The 20,510-nt window shown below is 45.4% G+C and overlaps 1 protein-coding gene across 1 annotated transcript in view; it reads left to right on the top strand.

Moving 5' to 3' along the window:
• Positions 1–7,885: 7,885 nt before the first annotated feature.
• The window catches only part of MYO5C (myosin VC), a 333,517-nt gene continuing 320,892 nt past the window's right edge, over positions 7,886–20,510 (top strand). The window contains exon 1 of the mRNA XM_063926097.1: positions 7,886–8,107. Coding sequence (XP_063782167.1) covers positions 8,081–8,107 — 27 coding nt within the window. The 5' untranslated portion in view covers positions 7,886–8,080. The remainder of the gene's footprint in view (positions 8,108–20,510) is intronic.

The raw sequence follows: 20,510 nt of genomic DNA, 5'->3' as shown, positions 1-20,510 counted from the left end.
TATTAAGGCACCGCCATTGGTCATTTGCCACAAGCATCACATTGATAACTTCATCATTTGATTCGTCTGTCAGTAATACATCATGGACACTTTGCATGAAGATATACCTGGATTCCGACAAACGCGTTTTGCCACAGGGGGAATTTCTTTCACTGTCGGACATTGATGCTGAACGCATTCTCATTAAAGACAAATTTAAATCAACCACAGCAGAGGATTCTGCGGAACAGTTGTTTGCACAATTACTGAAACTAAAAAATCGAGAAACTGATTACTACCTACATGGGGTCTGTCTCTCAGATTATTATTATTACCGCGACAGGATGTTGCCTAGGGGATTCCGGATACGCAACACCCCCACAATAGGGAGATATAATCCGGAGAACAGGCATTATTTTTCTCTAATCCCAAGTATAAGTCCAATATAGTCATGTACACTCGTTATATCGACGATGTGTTCATGCTATGGACAGGGTCACGTGAGGCGTTTGTAGACATGATGCATCAAGTTAATTTATTGGATGATTCCATTAAATTCACGTTTGATATACAAGCAGAGACTATCAATTTCTTGGATGTAAAAATTGTTAGAAAAGATGGCACATTTATTACCTCTATTTATCATAAGCCAACTGATGTTAACAGTCTATTGTTGGCCTCCAGCCACCATCCGAAACCTTTGAAGAATGGGCTCCCGTACTCACAGTACCTTCGGGTACATCGTATTTGTAGCAGTGCGGAGGAAGAGCATAAACAAATGGAATTAATGACTTCAAAATTCCTGGAGAGGGGCTACAACAGTGAACTGTTACGATCGGCTAGAATGAAGGCCATGTCTCAACCTAAAATTCCCGTTGTTGTAACAGGTCCTAAAAAAACACAAGACAACACCGTTGTTTGTGTGACTGACTATACTACATCTAGTCAAATTCTCAGTAAAATAGCTAAAAGAATATGGCCTATAATACAGAGGGATCCTGATCTCTCTAGTATTAGTTCTAGTAAATTGATGCCGTGCTATAGGAGGGGTAGCAATATATACGAGATGTTGTTGTACATAATGACATCTCAGGACCCATTGCCACCGAGACGGCCACATTTCTAACAAGAAAACCAGGTAATTATAAATGTACCGGGTGCGTTACCTGCCAGTATCTTGAAACCGGTGATTATATAACACATCCGCTCACTGGTATTAAGATTAAAATTACACAAGTACTTACCTGTACAAGTAAATTTGTAGTATATTGCATCAAATGCCCATGTGGGCTCTACTATATAGGTAAGACGACCTGCCTCTTCAAGGAACGTATGAGCCAGCACAGGAGTGCTATAAAACAAATACTTGAGGGTAAACAAGTGGACCAGCCAGTAGCAAAACATTTTAAAGCACACCAACACAGTCTTGCTACCTTACGGTACAAAATGTTGAAGCAAGTCCCCTTATCTAAACGGGGAGGAGACAGACAGAAGACTTTGTTGCAAAAGGAGGCCCGCTGGATACACCGGCTTAATACGGTGGCTCCTAACGGCCTCAATGAAACATTGTCTCTTACCTGTTTCTTGTAAAGCATTAAGTTGTATTAGGTATAAAATAGAATATTTATTTGTAATTAATAACGGTAATTTTGGAGCTTTAAGATAATTGTCTTTGGCAGAAACTATCCATATTGGGGCATCTATAAGTACATATGATGTATTATATATCAGTAACAATGTTTCTGGGTTTGCAAATGAGTCCGTTTTGTATTACTGTTTCCATGGTGATGTTTTTTCACTGGTCGGGAAACGTCATCACATTGACTCCATTTTTGTCTCTAAGTGATGACGAACCCGGAAGTAAGTCTGGCGGCGGTGCCGGGGACTGTGCACGTGGGGTGATTTTAGAGTATAAAGGTAAGATTGTTTAACATTACATTTTGTATCTTCTGATGACGGTTGATTAAAACCGAAACGTTAAGTCAAAGCAGAACCGAGTGATCTCAGTTTTTGCATTTATAAATCCGAGAGTGCCGCCGTTACCTGTGTGTGTGTGTGTGTGTGTGTGTGTGTGTATATATATATATATGGAAAAGATGTGTTCGGCACTCCACTGGACTGTAAATAACAGCTTGCTCCGGTGCCCAAACTGAACAAACTGTATACAGGAAAGCCAGCCGGACGGCACTCGTAGAGACTTGGAACAGCAGAAAAACTGACAGCTCACTAGCTGGTGTGTAGTCAACGTTTCAGATTTTACTCTTTTTTTTTAAGACAACCAGAAACAAGTACAAAACAAACATATATACCTTACCAAAACCTCGTGCTGGCTGTACGCTCCCGCTCCCGCTCCCGCTGTGGGCCGATGACGTCACTGGCTCCCCTCGGCGCCTACGGACCGGCATCACTTGGGGGCGGGGCCGTAGAGAGCAAACCATCACCATGGTGATGATCTAAACAAAACAACGTTAAATGGCTAGAAAAAATAAGAATTTACTTACTGATAATTCTATTTCTCGTAGTCCGTAGTGGATGCTGGGAACTCCGTAAGGACCATGGGGAATAGCGGCTCCGCAGGAGACTGGGCACAAAAGTAAAAGCTTTAGGACTACCTGGTGTGCACTGGCTCCTCCCCCTATGACCCTCCTCCAAGCCTCAGTTAGGATACTGTGCCCGGACGAGCGTACACAATAAGGAAGGATTTTGAATCCCGGGTAAGACTCATACCAGCCACACCAATCACACCGTACAACCTGTGATCTGAACCCAGTTAACAGCATGATAACAGAGGAGCCTCTGAAAAGATGGCTCTCAACAATAATAACCCGATTTTTGTAACAATAACTATGTACAAGTATTGCAGACAATCCGCACTTGGGATGGGCGCCCAGCATCCACTACGGACTACGAGAAATAGAATTATCGGTAAGTAAATTCTTATTTTCTCTGACGTCCTAGTGGATGCTGGGAACTCCGTAAGGACCATGGGGATTATACCAAAGCTCCCAAACGGGCGGGAGAGTGCGGATGACTCTGCAGCACCGAATGAGAGAACTCCAGGTCCTCCTCAGCCAGGGTATCAAATTTGTAGAATTTAGCAAACGTGTTTGCCCCTGACCAAGTAGCTGCTCGGCAAAGTTGTAAAGCCGAGACCCCTCAGGCAGCCGCCCAAGATGAGCCCACCTTCCTTGTGGAATGGGCTTTTACAGATTTTGGCTGTGGCAGGCCTGCCACAGAATGTGCAAGCTGAATTGTACTACGAATCCAACGAGCAATAGTCTGCTTAGAAGCAGGAGCACCCAGCTTGTTGGGTGCATACAGGATAAACAGCGAGTCAGATTTTCTGACTCCAGCCGTCCTGGAAACATATATTTTCAGGGCCCTGACTACGTCCAGCAACTTGGAGTCCTCCAAGTCCCTAGTAGCCGCAGGTACCACAATAGGCTGGTTCAAGTGAAACGCTGAAACCACCTTAGGGAGAAATTGAGGACGAGTCCTCAATTCCGCCCTGTCTGAATGGAAGATCAGATAAGGGCTTTTACAGGATAAAGCCCGCCAATTCTGACACGCGCCTGGCCGAGGCCAGGGCCTACAACATGACCACTTTCCATGTGAGATATTTTAACTCCACAGATTCAAGTGGTTCAAACCAATGTGACTTTAGGAACCCCAAAACTACATTGAGATCCCAAGGTGCCACTGGAGGCACAAAAGGAGGCTGTATATGCAGTACCCCTTTTACAAACGTCTGAACTTCAGGAACTGAAGCTAGTTCTTTCTGGAAGAAAATTGACAGGGCCGAAATTTGAACCTTAATGGACCCCAATTTTAGGCCCATAGACACTCCTGTTTACAGGAAATGCAGGAATCGACCTAGTTGAAAATTCCTCCATCTGGGCCTTACTGGCCTCGCACCCCGCAACATATTTTCGCCAAATGCGGTGATAATGCTTTGCGGTTACATCCTTCCTGGCTTGATCAGGGTAGGGATGACTTCATCCGGAATGCCTTTTTCCTTCAGGATCCGGCGTTCAACCGCCCTGCCGTCAAACGCAGCCGCGGTAAGTCTTGGAATAGACAGGGTCCTTGCTGGAGCAGGTCCCTTCTTAGAGGTAGAGGCCACAGGTCCTCCGTGAGCATCTCTTGAAGTTCCGGGTACCAAGTCCTTCTTGGCCAATCCGGAGCCACGAGTATAGTTCTTACTCCCCTCCGTCTTATAATTCTCAGTACTTTTGGTATGAGAGGAAGAGGAGGGAACACATACACTGACTGATACACCCACGGTGTTACCAAAGCGTCCACAGCTATTGCCTGAGGGTCCCTTGACCTGGCGCAATACCTGTCCAATTTTTTGTTTAGGCGGGACGCCATCATGTCCACCTTTGGTTTTTCCCAATGGTTTACAATCATGTGGAAGACTTCTGGGTGAAGTCCCCACTCTCCCGGAGGGAGGTCGTGCCTGCTGAGGAAGTCTGCTTCCCAGTTGTCCACTCCCGGAATGAACACTGCTGACAGTGCTATCACATGATTTTCCGCCCAGCGAAAAATCCTTGCAGCTTCTGCCATTGCCCTCCTGCTTCTTGTGCCGCCCTGTCTGTTTACGTGGGCGACTGCCGTGATGTTGTCCGACTGGATCAGCACCGGCTGACCTTGAAGCAGAGGTCTTGCTTGGCTTAGGGCATTGTAAATGGCCCTTAGCTCCAAAATATTTATGTGAAGTGATGTCTCCAGGCTTGACCACAAGCCCTGGAAATTTCTTCCCTGTGTGACTGCTCTCCAGCCTCGCAGGCTGGCATCCGTGGTCACCAGGACCCAGTCCTGAATGCCGAATCTGCGGCCCTCTAGAAGATGAGCACTCTGCAACCACCACAGGAGAGACACCCTTGTCTTTGGTGACAGGGTTATCCGCTGATGCATCTGAAGATGCGATCCGGACCATTTGTCCAGCAGGTCCCACTGGAAAGTTCTTGCGTGGAATCTGCCGAATGGAATTGCTTCGTAGGAAGCCACCATTTTCCCCAGGACCCTTGTGCACCGATGCACTGACACTTGGCCTGGTTTTAGGAGGTTTCTGACTAGTTCGGATAACTCCCTGGCTTTCTCTGGCGGGAAGGGGTATGATGCCAATAACTTTTTTATCGGAGGAAACCCACGCATCATCACACACTTCATTTAATTCCTCAGATGCAGGAAAAACTACAGGCAGTTTTTTCTCACCCAACATAATACCCTTTTTAGTGGTATTGGTATTATCAGAAATGTGTAAAAACATTTTCCATAGCCTCAATCATGTAACGTGTGGCCCTACTGGAAGTCACATTCGTCTCTTAATCGTCGACACTGGAGTCAGTATCCGTGTCGGCGTCTGTATCTGCCATCTGCGGTAACGGGCGTTTTAGAGCCCCAGATGGCTTTTGAGACACCTGGACAGGCACAGACTGAGTCGCCGGCCGTCTCATGTCATCAATCTTTTGTAAAGAGCTGACACTGTCACATAATTCCTTCCATAAGCTCATCCACTCAGGTGTCGACTCCCTAGGGGGTGACATCTCTGTTACAGGCAATTGCTCCGCCTCCACCTCATTTTCCTCCTCATACATGTCGACACAACGTACCGACATACAGCACACACACAGGGAATGCTCTGATAGAGGACAGGACCCCACTAGCCCTTTGGGGAGACAGAGGGAGAGTATGCCAGCACACACCAGAGCGCTATATATATATACAGGGATAACCTTATGTAAGTGTTTTTCCCCTTATAGCTGCTGTATTGTTATACTGCGCCTAATTAGTGCCCCCCTCTCTTTTTTAACCCCTTTCTGTAGTGTAGTAACTGCAGGGGAGAGCCAGGGAGCTTCCCTCCAACGGAGCTGTGAGAGAAAATGGCGCCAGTGTGCTGAGGAGATAGGCTCCGCCCCCTTCTCGGCGGCCTTTTCTCCCGTTTTTCTGTGGAATCTGGCAGGGGTTAAAATACACCCATATAGCCCTGGGGGTTATATGTGGTGTATTTATGCCAGCCAAGGTGTTTTACATTGCTGCTCAGGGCGCCCCCCCCTAGCGCCCTGCACCCTCAGTGACCGGAGTGTGAAGTGTGCCTGAGTAACAATGGCGCACAGCTGCAGTGCTGTGCGCTACCTTGTTGAAGACTGATGTCTTCTGCCGCCGATTTTTCCGGACCTTTTCTTGCTTCTGGCTCTGTAAGGGGGCCGGCGGCGCGGTGCCGGGACCGAGCTCCGAGGCTGGGCCTGTGTTCGGTCCCTCTGGAGCTAATGGTGTCCAGTAGCCTAAGAAGCCCAATCCACTCTGCACGCAGGTGAGTTCGCTTCTTCTCCCCTTAGTCCCTCGATGCAGTGAGCCTGTTGCCAGCAGGTCTCACTGAAAATAAAAAACCTAAAACTAAACTTTTCACTAAGAAGCTCAGGAGAGCCCCTAGTGTGCACCCTTCTCGGCTGGGCACAAAAATCTAACTGAGGCTTGGAGGAGGGTCATAGGGGGAGGAGCCAGTGCACACCAGGTAGTCCTAAAGCTTTTACTTTTGTGCCCAGTCTCCTGCGGAGCCGCTATTCCCCATGGTCCTTACGGAGTTCCCAGCATCCACTAGGACGTCAGAGAAACATGTAATACCTGTAATGAGACAATCAAAACTGCTAGCAATGAGGTATAAAAACCACTAACAAACTGCAGGACATGTCATTAACTAGGGCCATATAATACTATATAATATTGAATACATAATGTATAAGGATATCACATCTTATATCTATGCCCTAGCACGAGGTTTTGGTAAGGTATATATGTTTGTTTTGTACTTGTTTCTGGTTGTCTTGAAAAAAGAGTAAAATCTGAAACGGTGACTACACACCAGCTAGTGAGCTGTCAGTTTTTCTGCTGTTCCAAGTCTCTACGAGTGCGGTCCAGCTGGCTTTCCTACAGAGCCGGCCTTAGGTATAGGCAAACTAGGCAAATACCTAGGGCATTTGGTATGCTTAGGGGCACCAGCAGTTTCTTCTGATTAAAATGATATGCGGCATGCCTATATTCTGTGTGCGACTGCAGCTGCATACGAAATGCTACGTTGCAGTGTATTCCTGGAAATCACTGTAATGTAGCATTTCGTATGCAGATACAGCCGCAGTCGCACACAGAATATAAGCATGCTGCATATCATTTTAATCAGCAGAAGCTGCTTGTGCATCCTAGCCACATTGTAATGCAAATAAGATGCATTTTCATAAACAAAAGGTGCCCAACGTTAGCAGAGCTGCCAGCTGACTCATGCCAGGCATGTCCTGCAGAACTAGCGGCGGTGCAAGGGGGCACCAGCCAAAATCTTGCCTAGGGCATCATATTGGTTAGGGCCGGCTCTGTTCCTGTGTATATATATATATATATATACACACTCACCCTCACCAGGTAGAGAAAATTATTGGACTCATATTCAATTATTTTTTTAAAGCAAGATTTTTATTAAATTGTACAATAATCTCATAGTGCGGTGAGATTATTGCACTACTGAATAAAAAATATATGTAAATATTTCTTCATAACTGAATGTGAGTGTGGGTCCGATACTTTTCTCTACTTGGAGAGGGTGAGTGTTCTTCTATATGTTATTTATGAACCCAGCACCATTACTATATACAATAGTACATCTATAAGTATCCATCGATCTGCACACTCCTCCTGCAACATAATTGCACTTTCCTGCGCCCATTGCTGTTGAGCACTGTACTTGCTTCTTCAGTTTACAACCCTGCCCGGTTTCACATTGCCAGGAACACCCCCCAGACCCCTGCCCCCTAGCCCCGGCTGCAGGGCAGGAGAGTCCTTCCTCGGACGGGCGGTCCCTGGGTGCAGCAGGTGCACGGTGCTGCTGATCGGTGACTGTACAGTAGGGGCGCCGCGGCCGCTCAGGTGATGGGACAGGCGCGGGCACGCCTCTCCGCTGCAGGTAAGGGACACGTGTACGCGCACCAAGCAGCCCCTGGGCAAACTGAACTGTCGCTGCTCGTCCACGTCTGCCGGCGACAACTAATACAGCAGGACAAGACCCAGTGACTGCAGAACGGCGGAGACCGCACCGAATCCCCCGGTCACCATGGCTTTGGCTGAGCTGTACACACAGGTACTGCCCCTCCCTTCTATATCATCCAGCACAATGATCGTGTTACTATTCTGTGCAGGCCGGGCTCAGACAGTCACACTAAAGTGTGTAACAAACTTTCTGGAGGAAGACTGGCCTGTGTGACAGGCTGCTCCTGGGGCACTGACCACATACATCAATCAGGGGTACTTGCAGCTACTGTACAATTTACTTAGCGAAGGATATCCTTAATATAGTACATACTGGGTAGCAGAACAGTCAGGGATCACTATAGCATTATCACTAATCAGTATCATTATCAGTTTACCTGTCTGTACAGTGTGTCTTGAGTTGGTTATAAGTAATCAGAGCACCAATGTCCCCTGGATTACACCTACAGTATGTTACAATCTTATGATATAGTACATTTCTGCTGGTAACAGTGATTGCCTGAGGCCCTGATCATCAGCTCCATAACATCACTCTATAGGAATGTTCTCACCAAATTTACAATATCATTTTTTTTTTTTATAGAAACAGATTTACCATAATGAATGACAGATGTCACTATCGGTGTGCTGTCATTTTCTGGATAGTTGCTGCGGGAATAATGATATGGTTCTGCTTATTAGTATTGTTTTAGATTTAAATATGGTAATCCTATATAATAAAAGGATGACGCTGCTCCTAACCTCTATGGGGGGATTCCAGGGTTTTGCACACTGGCAGCCACTAGATTGCGCCTGACGGAGCAATTCAATTGCTGCTCCGTTCGGGCACACACAGCCACCGGCGCTGACATCATTGTTATGTTGTTTTGACGGGCTGGTAACTAGTGTATATCTATCTATCTATCTATCTATCTATCTATCTATCTATCTATCTATCTATCTATCTATCTATCTATCTATCTACCAACATAATCTTACAACAATCTCTCAATTGGTGTTTCACTGATTGGCAGCTACATTGATCAGCCATTTATTCTGACCTATAGTTTAGTATAAAATAGTTCCAATAAGTGACGGGAAAAGCCAAAAGAACGGACACTTACTGGGTTATAAGAGTACTAAATCAGTAGCATTACCCTTCATACTCATCCCTCATCTTGGAGCAAATTTTGGTACTTTGTGGCACTAAGATTAATAGTTTCTTTTTGCCAACTTTTATATCTACTGCTATGTTACTCATTATAAGTACTGTAATAGCAACAAATGATAACATCCTTTTGATGATATCAGTATCTTCTGCAGTAACATCTTGGACCCATTACAGTAATATCATATCTGCTTCAAGGGACTTGCAATCTATTTAAACAGAAACATGAATGTAGCATAGATGAAACATCTGCTAATTGCAATTGGAATGGTGATTTCAGCTAAAACAATACTGACCACAGAAAGTTTTACAGTCTGGCTAAATTCTGCAGTAAACACTAGGGAAGCCAATCCTGGGCCATTTTTTCAATCCCGGGTATCGGGATTGAAAAATGTCCAATCCCGGGATTGGCTTTTACCTAGGTGGCCACTCCCTCACCCCACCTCGCCCATATAACTCACCATATACCGGGGGCGGGCAGTAGGGGAACATCCTGAGAACGCTGCTGGTGGCTCCCACCAGCAGCTGACAGCGCAGCGTGACCTCTCACGCTGCGCTGGGGATCCAGAAGGAGGAAGCCGGGCAGCGTTTGAGCGTCCTGTGGACGCTCAACGCTGATCCCTCAATCCCCGGGATTGGATCTTCCAATCCTGGGATTGAATCCCGGCCATTTTTGGGCCTAAATCCCGAGATCCCGATCCCGGGATTGGCCACCATAGTTAACACTGAGGCCATCAGTTATCCCACCCAAGCCCACACCTGATCGGCTTTTGTATGCTCGTTGACTGACTGCAATGTTTTGGCCGTATATGGGGGGGTCATTCCGAATTGATCGCATCCTGCAGATTTTCGCAGCGCAGCGATCAGGTTACTACTGCGCATGCGTATGCACCGCAATGCGCACGCGTGTCATACAGGTACAAACAGAATCGTTGCTGTGCAAGGCTTCTAGCAACGAATCCATTCGCAAGGAGATTGACAGGAAGAGGGCGTTTCTGGGTGTCAACTGACCGTTTTCTGGGAGTGGTAGGGAAAACGCAGGCGTGTCCAGGCGTTTGCAGGGCGGGTGTCTCACGTCAATTTTGGGACCGGACAGGCTGAAGTGATCGCAAGGGCTGAGTAAGTTCTGACCTACTCAGAAACTGCAAAAAACTTTTTCGTCCCGTTCGGCTGCACAAGCGATCGCACACTTGCAAAGCGAAAATACACTCCCCTAGAGGCGGCGACTATCTGATCGCTGCTCTGCAAAAAATAGCTAGCGAGCGATCAACTCGGAATGAGGGCCATGATCCATCTGTTCACTTATACCCCTTTCAGAGTGCCGCCTATAAACACAGGTATGGGCACATGAGCACGCATAACCCGTATTCAGGTGCGGTCTGAAAGGTGCAAGGTTTGAAATACCGGGTCGAGTGGCCGGGTATTTCAACCCTGGTCGTCAGCACACTGGGAGCTTCCGTGTCAGGCTCCCGTGTGCGACCTATCTCAGGCGGTCTCAAAGGGGTATTAGATGAACCTCATCAATCCATGTTGGCCAGCGTGTCTCTGGCAAAATTGAATGCAGGGGGGACAGAATGCTCTGCTTCTGGACTTCCTTCTTAATTTATGATTGCCATCACCTGTGCTGAAACACCTTTCTCATCCATTAACCTGTTCAACACTGGTGTCAGCAATCATAAATTAAGAGATAAGTCCAGAAGCAGAGCATTTTGTCCCTTCTGAGAGGGACATGTTAGGAGGTATGCTATCGCTCTATGAAAGGTGCGGCAATGTTTAGTTCAAGGGGTGGTCTTCTGTATGCCGGTGGTCGGGCTCCCGGCGCTCAGTATACCGGCGCCGGGAGCCCGACAGCCGGCATACCGACACTTATTTTCCCTCGTGGGGGTCCACGACCCCCATAGAGGGAGAATAAAATAGTGTGGCGCGCCACCGTGCCCGTAGCGTGGCGAGCACAGCGAGCCTGCAAGGGGCTCATTTGCGCTCGCCACACTGTCGGTAAGCCGGCGGTCGGGCTCCCGGCGCCGGTATGCTGGTCGCCGGGAGCCCGACCGCCGGGAGCCCGACCGCCGGCCAGCCGTAGTGAACCCAGTTCAAGTGACAGGCTAACCTTTGATAATTAAGACACTATGCTCTCCTGACTGGAAATAGGTTGTTTAAGTACTTATATCTGAAATATATATATATATATATATATAGATATTTATATAAAAGGCAAATACCATTGACTCATCACAAAATCTCCTGAACTGTAAGGCTACACTTCCTTGCCAGTGCAGTTGCAGAGCAGTCCATTATTCAAATAGGGGAGCCACACCCAATGATGTTTGACAGTGTTTAGGGGTGGCAGTTGATGTGGCTCCTCTATTTGAATAATGGGCTGCTCTGCAACTGCCACTCGCAAGGAAGTCCAGGAACAGAGCACTGTGTCCTCCCCCCTCTGCGACTTGGTATCGCCAGCACCATGCATTTTTTATAGCCCCAACTGGGTGGGCTGTCTTAACTCCCCTCTGTGAGGGTGGAATTATCTCACCCCTTTTAACCCCTTTGTGGGTGGAATGTTGAAAAATCCCTTCTTAGTGGGTGCCTACGTCAAATAAGCAAGCTACTGTCTAAATTTCAAGTTCCTAGTTTTTATGGTTCACTGGGCTCCCGGGGTGCGCACGTGCAGTGCGGCCTCTGCATGTGCGCACTCCACAAAGTAATTCAGACTGCGATTGCTGCCGCTGCAGCGATGCAGTCTGAATTACCCCCATTATTCTGACAGAATAGAACAAGAAACAAACCATCCCTGTTTTGTACTGATATCGGTGTATAAGAGCTAAGTTTATTCTCGTAATAATATTGCGTTTGTAACTATGCGTGCAATGGGAGTCGGCTATATTTGCAATGGGGTTGTATAATAGCAGATGCGATTGTGGGTTTGGCTAGAGGTCTTTGCAGATTTGTAATTGCGATCACAATTAATGTGAATTCAGTCGCAGTTGCAAGCGTGCTGAATGAAGCTCTCTGTTTGGGTTCTATACTCTCCACTCTGCAGCAAGGATTCCTCACCACTACTCCTGCTGTAATCAGCGCTGATCCTTATCACCAGTGTGCTGTCTGCTCTCTGCAGTTATAACAGTCTCCAGCTACAATCTACTTTTTTGGCTTCCTGCGTGCAGTCTTATACATGCTACAAAACCTGTGTATTGAACTGTCACTATTGACTGTCTCCAGTTACTCTACTACCTCAGCAGACACACACATCTTTAATGTAAAGACGGACTGAATCTCTTTCTGTTTCTCAAGCACTCACTTGTTCAAGGCTTAACTGTATAGCTACCACTGCCAGGTAGCATGTGTGAGCTCAACCTAGGTTTTCTCTGTTCTTCTATGCTACACCAGTGTGTTGTCTGCCTCCTGCTACTAACCTGTGTATTATTACTACAGTCTACTATACCTTGTCTACTGCATGCAGCTTACTTTACCACATGTCATCTGGATTCAGGCTGCTACTGACTATTCAAGTTCTACAGCTGTCATTGCAGACCTATTGGCCAGGATGGCACTCGCCAGGGGCGCCAGCCGAGGAGGGGCGCCATCCAGAGGTGCCACCCGTGGGCAGTAAGTAGACTCACTTTTAGAGGCAGCAGCTATCCCCCCACCCCCGTGCAGTTCCTCACCAGCAGGGATGCCCTGTAATGATCACATTATGCAGTAGCGGCTGCTGGGGGTTGTAGTTTATGTAGCGTTTCTTGCCTGTATTGTGGTGCGGTGCTGGACCCCGGCGCCAATTACAGTGGCTGCTGCTGCTGCATTCTTTGATCATTAATGGGCATCCCTGCTGATGAGGAAATACATGGGGGTGGGGGGATAGCTGCCGCCTCTAAAAGTAAATCTACTTAAAAGTGCTGCCTTTAATAGTAAAATCAACATGGGGCATATGTATATCTGGCACTGTGGGGGCATACATGTATCTGGCACTGTGGGGGCATACGTGTATCTGGCTCTGTGGGGGCATACATGTGTCTGGCACTGTGGGGGCATTTGAGTGTCCGGCACTGAGGGGACATATGTGTATCTGGCACTGTGGGGGCATATGTGTATGTGGAACTATACTCGGAGGCATTATGTGTATCTGGCACTGCACTACTGGTGTCATTATATGTAACTGGCACGATATTATGGACATTATGTGCATCTGACACTATACTGGGGACATTATGTGTAAGGAGAACTACTGTGGGTATTGTGTGTAAGGCTGCTAATTGTGTGTGTGTATGTGTAGGGGGTGTGATTATATATTTATAGTTTGCTATCATAATATAAAATTGTGAGGCCACACCCACTTTCCCAGGAGCATGCACGCCTTCCCATATATATATATATATATATATATATATATATATAGGCACTACTGTATGGCATAATGTGTATAAGGGGTACTACTGTGTAGCATAACGTGAATAATGTACATTGCTGTGTAATGTGAGTAAGGCACACTACTGTGGTGTAATTTGAATTGGGATACTATAGAGTAGCCACGCCCCTTTTTTGGCACACGTGCCTTCCCTATTTCAAATATAGGGGGCAACAGTCCTTTACTTTGCCAGGGGCGCTCGGACCCCTATATACACCCCTGTTTCAGACACACGTATCTTTAGTGTATGAGTACTAAGACTGTCTATACTGTGTACACAAACACTCATGTAACCAAGTCTCCAGTTTGTACCAGTCCCACCTGAGTCCAGTCCTAGGTCCCAGTTCTGTGCCCATGACAAATAAAGAATCTGACAATATAATTTCCTCTTGCATTCCCTCATCAATCACCTATCTCATTCACTCTGTTACACCTAAGTCATATCAATTCTTATTACACCACCTCACTCATTGCCTAATTCATTCATTCATTCATTCATTCATTCATTCATTCATTCATTCATTCATTCATTCATTCATTCTATTAACCTTAGTCATAACATTTCCCCTACATCCCCTCATACATTTCCTACCTCATTAATTCTATTACATATCAGCCGTATCATTTCTCCTTACATCCCCTCACCCATTCACTACCTCATTAATTCTATTACATATCAGCCGTATCATTTCTCCTTACATCCCCTCACCCATTCACTACCTCATTAATTCTATTACATATCAGCCGTATCATTTCTCCTTACATCCCCTCACCCATTCACTACCTCATTAATTCTATTACATATCAGCCGTATCATTTCTCCTTACATCCCCTCACCCATTCACTACCTCATTAATTCTATTACATATCAGCCGTATCATTTCTCCTTACATCCCCTCACCCATTCACTACCTCATTAATTCTATTACATATTAGTAGTATCATTTTCTATTACATACCCTCATCCATTCCCTATCCAGGGCCGGTGCAAGGTCTCTCTGCACCCTAGGCAAAATGTCAGTCTAGGGACCCCCAACCCGCACACCCCACCACGCCCATCCTCTCAGAGGGGAGATGCAGGTGTACACTAATTGTATGTGAATGCATTGCATACATATATAGACATACATACATCTGTATGCTCCTTATTGTGTTCCATCTGCAAGTTCATTATTGCCCCCCCCCTCTCCATATGTACTGTATTGTGCCCCAATGGCTGTGGTTTCCCTATTATGCTGTTTACAAGTTTTAACCACCCATCTGGCTATAAGATACTGCACTGTCTGTGGTCCCGCAGAAACCCACATGGGTTACTTACCTAAAATTTGTTTCCTTTTTTTCACTCGTAATTGGCATGGTTCCTCTTACAGGCGGCAGCAGCATTGCAGCGATGCAGCTTGGTGCATACATGTAGTTACGTACTGCTTGCTACTGGAGAGCCACAAACAGAGACATCCTAAAGCTGCCTAATGGTAGAGCCGACCCTGTCCCTACCTCATTCCTTATATTACACTTTAGTCATATAATTTCCCCTAACATTCCCTCACACATGCCTTACCTCATTCCTTATATTACACCTTAGTCATATCATTTCCCATTACATTCCCTCACACATTGCCTATCTCATTCCTATTATTACACCTTAGTCATATAATTTCCCCGTATATCCCCTCACTCATTCCTTACCTCATTCCTTATATTACACCTTAGTCATATCATTTCCCATTACATCCCCTCACACGGGTTCACTACGGCTGGCCGGCGGTCGGGCTCCCGGCGACCAGCATCCCGGCGCCGGGAGCCCGACCGCCGGCTTACCGACAGCGTGGCACGCGCGCCACACTATTTTATTCTCCCTCTATGGGGGTCGTGGACCCCCACGAGGGAAAATAAGTGTCGGTATGCCGGCTGTCGGGCTCCCGGCGCCGGTATACTGAGCGCCGGGAGCCCGACCGCCGGCATACAGAAGACCACCCCCTCACACATTCCATACCTCATTCCTTATATTACACCTTAGTCATATCATTTCCCCGTATATCCCCTCACCCATTCCTTACCTCATTCCTTATATTACACCTTAGTCATATAATTTCCCCTAACATTCCCTCACCCATTCCTTACCTCATTCCTTATATTACGCCTTAGTCATATAATTTCCCATTACATCCCTCACACATTCCTTACCTCATTCCTTATATTACGCCTTAGTCATATCATTTCCCATTACATCCCCTCACACATTCCTTACCTCATTCCTTATATTACACCTTAGTCATATCATTTCCCCGTATATCCCCTCACCCATTCCTTACCTCATTCCTTATATTACACCTTAGTCATATCATTTCCCCGTATATCGCCTCACCCATTCCTTACCTCATTCCTTATATTACACCTTAGTCATATAATTTCCACTTACATCCCCTCACACATTCCCTACCTCATTAGTTCTATTAAACTTTAGTCGTATCATTTTCCTTTACATCTCTTACCCTCTTCTCTGTTATCCCTTTATTATATAATGTCCCCTTACCCATTCCTTACCTCACTCTGGGTGTTGTGTAACTTGTCGACAGTTATCATATCGACAGTGATCAGGTCGACACGAGAATGTCAGCAGGGTTGACATTCAGCATGTCGGCACACTCAGCATGCCTAAAGTGACCATGTTGACATTCATTATGTCCCAATGGTCACATGAGGATCTGTCCTTGCGCATGCATCTGAGGATCGGTGTACCGGTTATTCTTCCACTATTCCTAACTTTATTTCCTAATCCTACCCCCCCCCCCCCCCTCCCCGCACTCCCAGTGCCTAACCCTAACCTATTGCACCTTATTTAATTATTAACAGTTTCTTATATAGCGCAGCATATTCTGTTGCGCTTTACAATTAGAACAATAGTAATAGAACAAAACTGGGGAACAACAGTAATAGAACAAAACTGGGTAAAAACAGACAGACATAGAAGTAGGAAGGCCCTGCTCACATTACAATCTATAGGGAAATAGGCATTGATACACAAGGATAGATGCTACCTATTGCATAATGGTCCACCAGATTGCTAGGTTCTTAATGGGTTGTATGATATGATCACCCAGCAATGTTGGCCAAGTGTCAGGAGGGTGTGAGAGTAAAGAAAGACAAGATATTTGATGTTATGTGTACTGTATAGAGAGGATGTAAATAGATAGGGAAGCACTGAAGCTTATGTGGGTGGGTCTGGAATTTGATAGGCTTGTCTGAAGAGGTGAGTTATCAGGGAATGTTTAAAGGTTTGGAGACTAGAGGCGAGTCTTATTGTGCATGGGAGGGCATTCCACTGAGTGGGTGAAGCCCGGATAAAGTCCTGTAATTTGGAATGTTAACAAGTAATGCGTGTGGATGAGAGATGCAGATCTTGTGCAGAGAGGTCGAGTAGGGAGATATTTTGAGATAAGTGAAGAGATGTACGTTGGTGCGGTTTGGTTAATAGCCTTGTATGTCAGTAAAAGTATTTTATATTTAATACGGTAGAATACCGGTAACCAATGGAGGGACTGACAGAGCGGATCTGCAGACGATGAACGTCTAGCGAGGAAGATTAGCCGCGCAGCTGCATTCAAAATGGATTGTAGTGGTGAGAGCCTATGTTTGGGAAGACCGGTCAGGAGACTATTAAAATAATCAATGCGGGAGATGATGAGAGCATGAATTACAGTTTTTGCTGTGTATTGTGTAAGATTTGGTCGTATTTTGGAAATGTTTCTTAGATGTATGTAACAAGACCTTGAGACAGATTGAATGTGCAGAGCAAAGGACAGTTCAGAGTCAAGAGTGACACCTAGGCAGCGAGCTTGTGGGGTAGGGATGATTGCTGAGTTATCAACAGTGATAGATATATCAGTTTGGTAACTACTGTTGGCCGGTGGAAATATAATTAATTCTGTTTTGGAAATATTAAGTTTGAGGTGGCGAGATGTCATCCAAGATGAAATGGCAGAAAGGCATTCAGTGACACGGCCCAATATAGATGGTGACAAATCTGGGGAGGATGGGTAGATTTGAGTATCATCTACATACAGATGATACTGAAATCCGAAAAAGTTGATTAGTTTGCCAAGAGATGTGGTATAGATAGAGAAAAGCAGAGGACCTAAGACTGAGCCTTGCGGTACTCCAACTGAGAGAGGTAACGAAGAGGAGGTAGAATCAGAGAAACGAGCACTGAAGGAGCGATTAGATAAGTAGGATGAGAACCAAGAAAGGGCTGTGTCCTAAAGACCTAGGGATTGTAGTGTTTGTATGAGAAGAGAGTGGTCAGCAGTGTCAAAAGCAGCAGAGAGATCAAGGAGAATAAGTAGAGAGTAATGTCCTTTAGATTTAGCAGTGACCAGATCATTCACTACATTAGTCAGTGCTGTCTCTGTGGAGTGTTGGGCACGAAATCCTGACTAAAGTGGGTCCAGTAGACTGTGTGAGTTAAGAAAGTGTGTGAGGCGAGTGTAGGCAAGTTTCTCAAGTAGCTTGGATGGCATGGGAGCTGAGAGATGGGACGGTAGTTTGAGAGAGAGTTAGGGTCAGAGGTTGTTTTTTTTTTTTTCAGAATGGGAGTAATCACTGCATGCTTGTATAGAGAAGGAAAGATACCAGTAGACAGAGAGAGATTATAGATTGTAGTTAAGGTTGGGATGAGCACAGTAGACAGAGCTTTACTAATTTGTGAGGGTATAGAGTCAAGGGGAGAGGTATTAGAGTAGGCAGATGAAAAGAGTGCAGATACTTCATCTTCATTTGTAGGATCAAATGAGGAGAAGGTGTTAGAGGGTTCAGGCAGGGAATTGAGCAGGTCGCTGGCTGTGGAAGAGCATACCATTTCATTTCGGATCTTATCAATCTTGTCCTTGAAATAGGAAGCAAGATCTTGTGCACTGACAGTGGCTGGTGGGTTGGGTGAGGGAGGGAGAAGAAGTTATTTAAATGTATTAAAAAGTCACTTGGGGTTAGAGGCTTGAGCAGAGATGAGAGACTGGAAACATGTTTGTTTGGCAGTGTCCAGAGCATTACGATAAGAGTGGTACATGGTCTTATATGTGAGAAAGTCACTTGAACTACGGGATTTACGCCACTGGCATTCTACTTTATGTGAAAGTTCTTGTAGATGTCTAGTGTATTTAGAGTGCCACGGTTGACATCTAAATCTACATGGAGTGTGATGGGTAGCTGGAGCCACTTCATCAAGTGCTATTTCTAGAGTTTGGTTAAGGTGTAATACAGCAGTCTCAGGAGAGGTGAATGTAGAAATTGGTGAGAGCAGTGGTTGCAGTGAGGTAGATAGTTGTTGAAAATTAATAGCGTTAATATTTCTGCAGGTTAGAGGTGGGTTGGTAGACTTCAGGGACATTGAGTTTGAAGTAATGGAGGAGAGCATGCAGGTGATAAGGTTGTGATCTGAGAGAGGGAAAGGAGTGTTTGTGAGTTCAGAAACAGAGCGTGGTCTGGTGACTACAAGATCAAGGCAGTGGCCCTCCTGATGAGTAGGGAAGTCAGTCCATTGGGAGAGGCCAAGAGAGGAGGTTATAGACAGCAGATTGGAGGCATGGCCAGATTGTGGACTTTCAATAGAGATATTGAAATCGCCCATAATGATGGTGGAGATGTTAGAGGATAAAAAGTGAGGGAGCCAAGCAGAAAAATCTTCCAGAAACTTTTTGGGTTGCCCAGGTGGGTGAGAGATAGCTGCAACACGCAGAGAGAATGGGGTGAAAATCCTAATAGAGTGTACTTCAAATGATGTAAATACGAGTGAGGGAACAGGTGGTAAAACGATGTGTGTGTAAGATTTGGACAGTAATATTCCAACCCCATCTCCTTTACAGTTACAAGGCCTGGGGGTGTGTGTGAAGTGGAGGCCACCATGTGACAGTGCTGCAGGGGAGGCAGTGTCTGATTGTGTGAGCCATGTTTCTGTTATAGCTAGCATACTGAGTTTTTTTGCAATGAAAAGGTCATGGATAGATGTTAATTTGTTGCAAACAGAGCGTGCATTCCATAAAGCACATTTTAGTGGAAGGAGATGGGAGACGTGATGTTGATAAGGTTTGTTGGATTTATATTCCGTTGTGAATCAGCTGAATGCGAGCGTAGTATGTGGATGGGACCTGGATTTGGGGATATGTCACCAGCTAGTAGAAGCAGAAGAAGAGAGAGATAGGTATATTTGGGGGAAGTGTGTGATAGTTTCTTATGGTGACAGGTTGAGGATGTTACAGTTAATATACATAGATACTGTAGGTTAAAAGCTCATGAGTGTTAATAAGAGGGGAGTGGATTAATGAGGCTGCAATGTGTACAGAGCGATGAATAACAGGAATAGTGAAGGATGTTGCCATTTTATAGAGGAAACCATGACATGCTATTAGGAAAAACAGTTTGTGGAACATGGTGTTTTTAAAAATAAAAGTATAGATAGGTATAGTAAGTGCATAAGGAAAATGCAAGTTAAATGGTGAAATTACCTGGTTTCCAATGTTTTTCAATGTTTGTTCAACTGTTGGTTTAATTGTTCTTTTAAAATTTTCCTAACTTCATAATTTCAAAACTTCGTATATATTTCCAAACTCAGACAACTGCCCCATAACTGAATGCAAACATGTTCTAGGTCTAATTAACAAAGGCTACATTTAAAGCCAATTGGACAGCTAATCTAATCTTAAATTACCTTGTGTTAAGTAAACACCAGTCCATGTATACTAATAAACTACACTCCACTGAACGTTTTCAGAAGAGATAATATCAGCTACAAGCAAGTACTAATATTATACAAATACATTTACATACACTGCTAAATTATACATTAGTGTGAATACAGATTAGGAGTTGTAGTTTGCAGGGTTCATGAATGAGAAATCGCATACCTGTGAGATGAAAAGATATAGAAAGCTGATCAGTACATATTCAGTGAGATAC

The sequence above is a fragment of the Pseudophryne corroboree genome, chromosome 6, assembly GCF_028390025.1.
Source record: "Pseudophryne corroboree isolate aPseCor3 chromosome 6, aPseCor3.hap2, whole genome shotgun sequence".
Taxonomy (NCBI): domain Eukaryota; kingdom Metazoa; phylum Chordata; class Amphibia; order Anura; family Myobatrachidae; genus Pseudophryne; species Pseudophryne corroboree.
The sequence above is the reverse complement of the archived record's forward strand: the minus strand, read 5'-3'. Positions and strand labels throughout refer to the sequence as shown.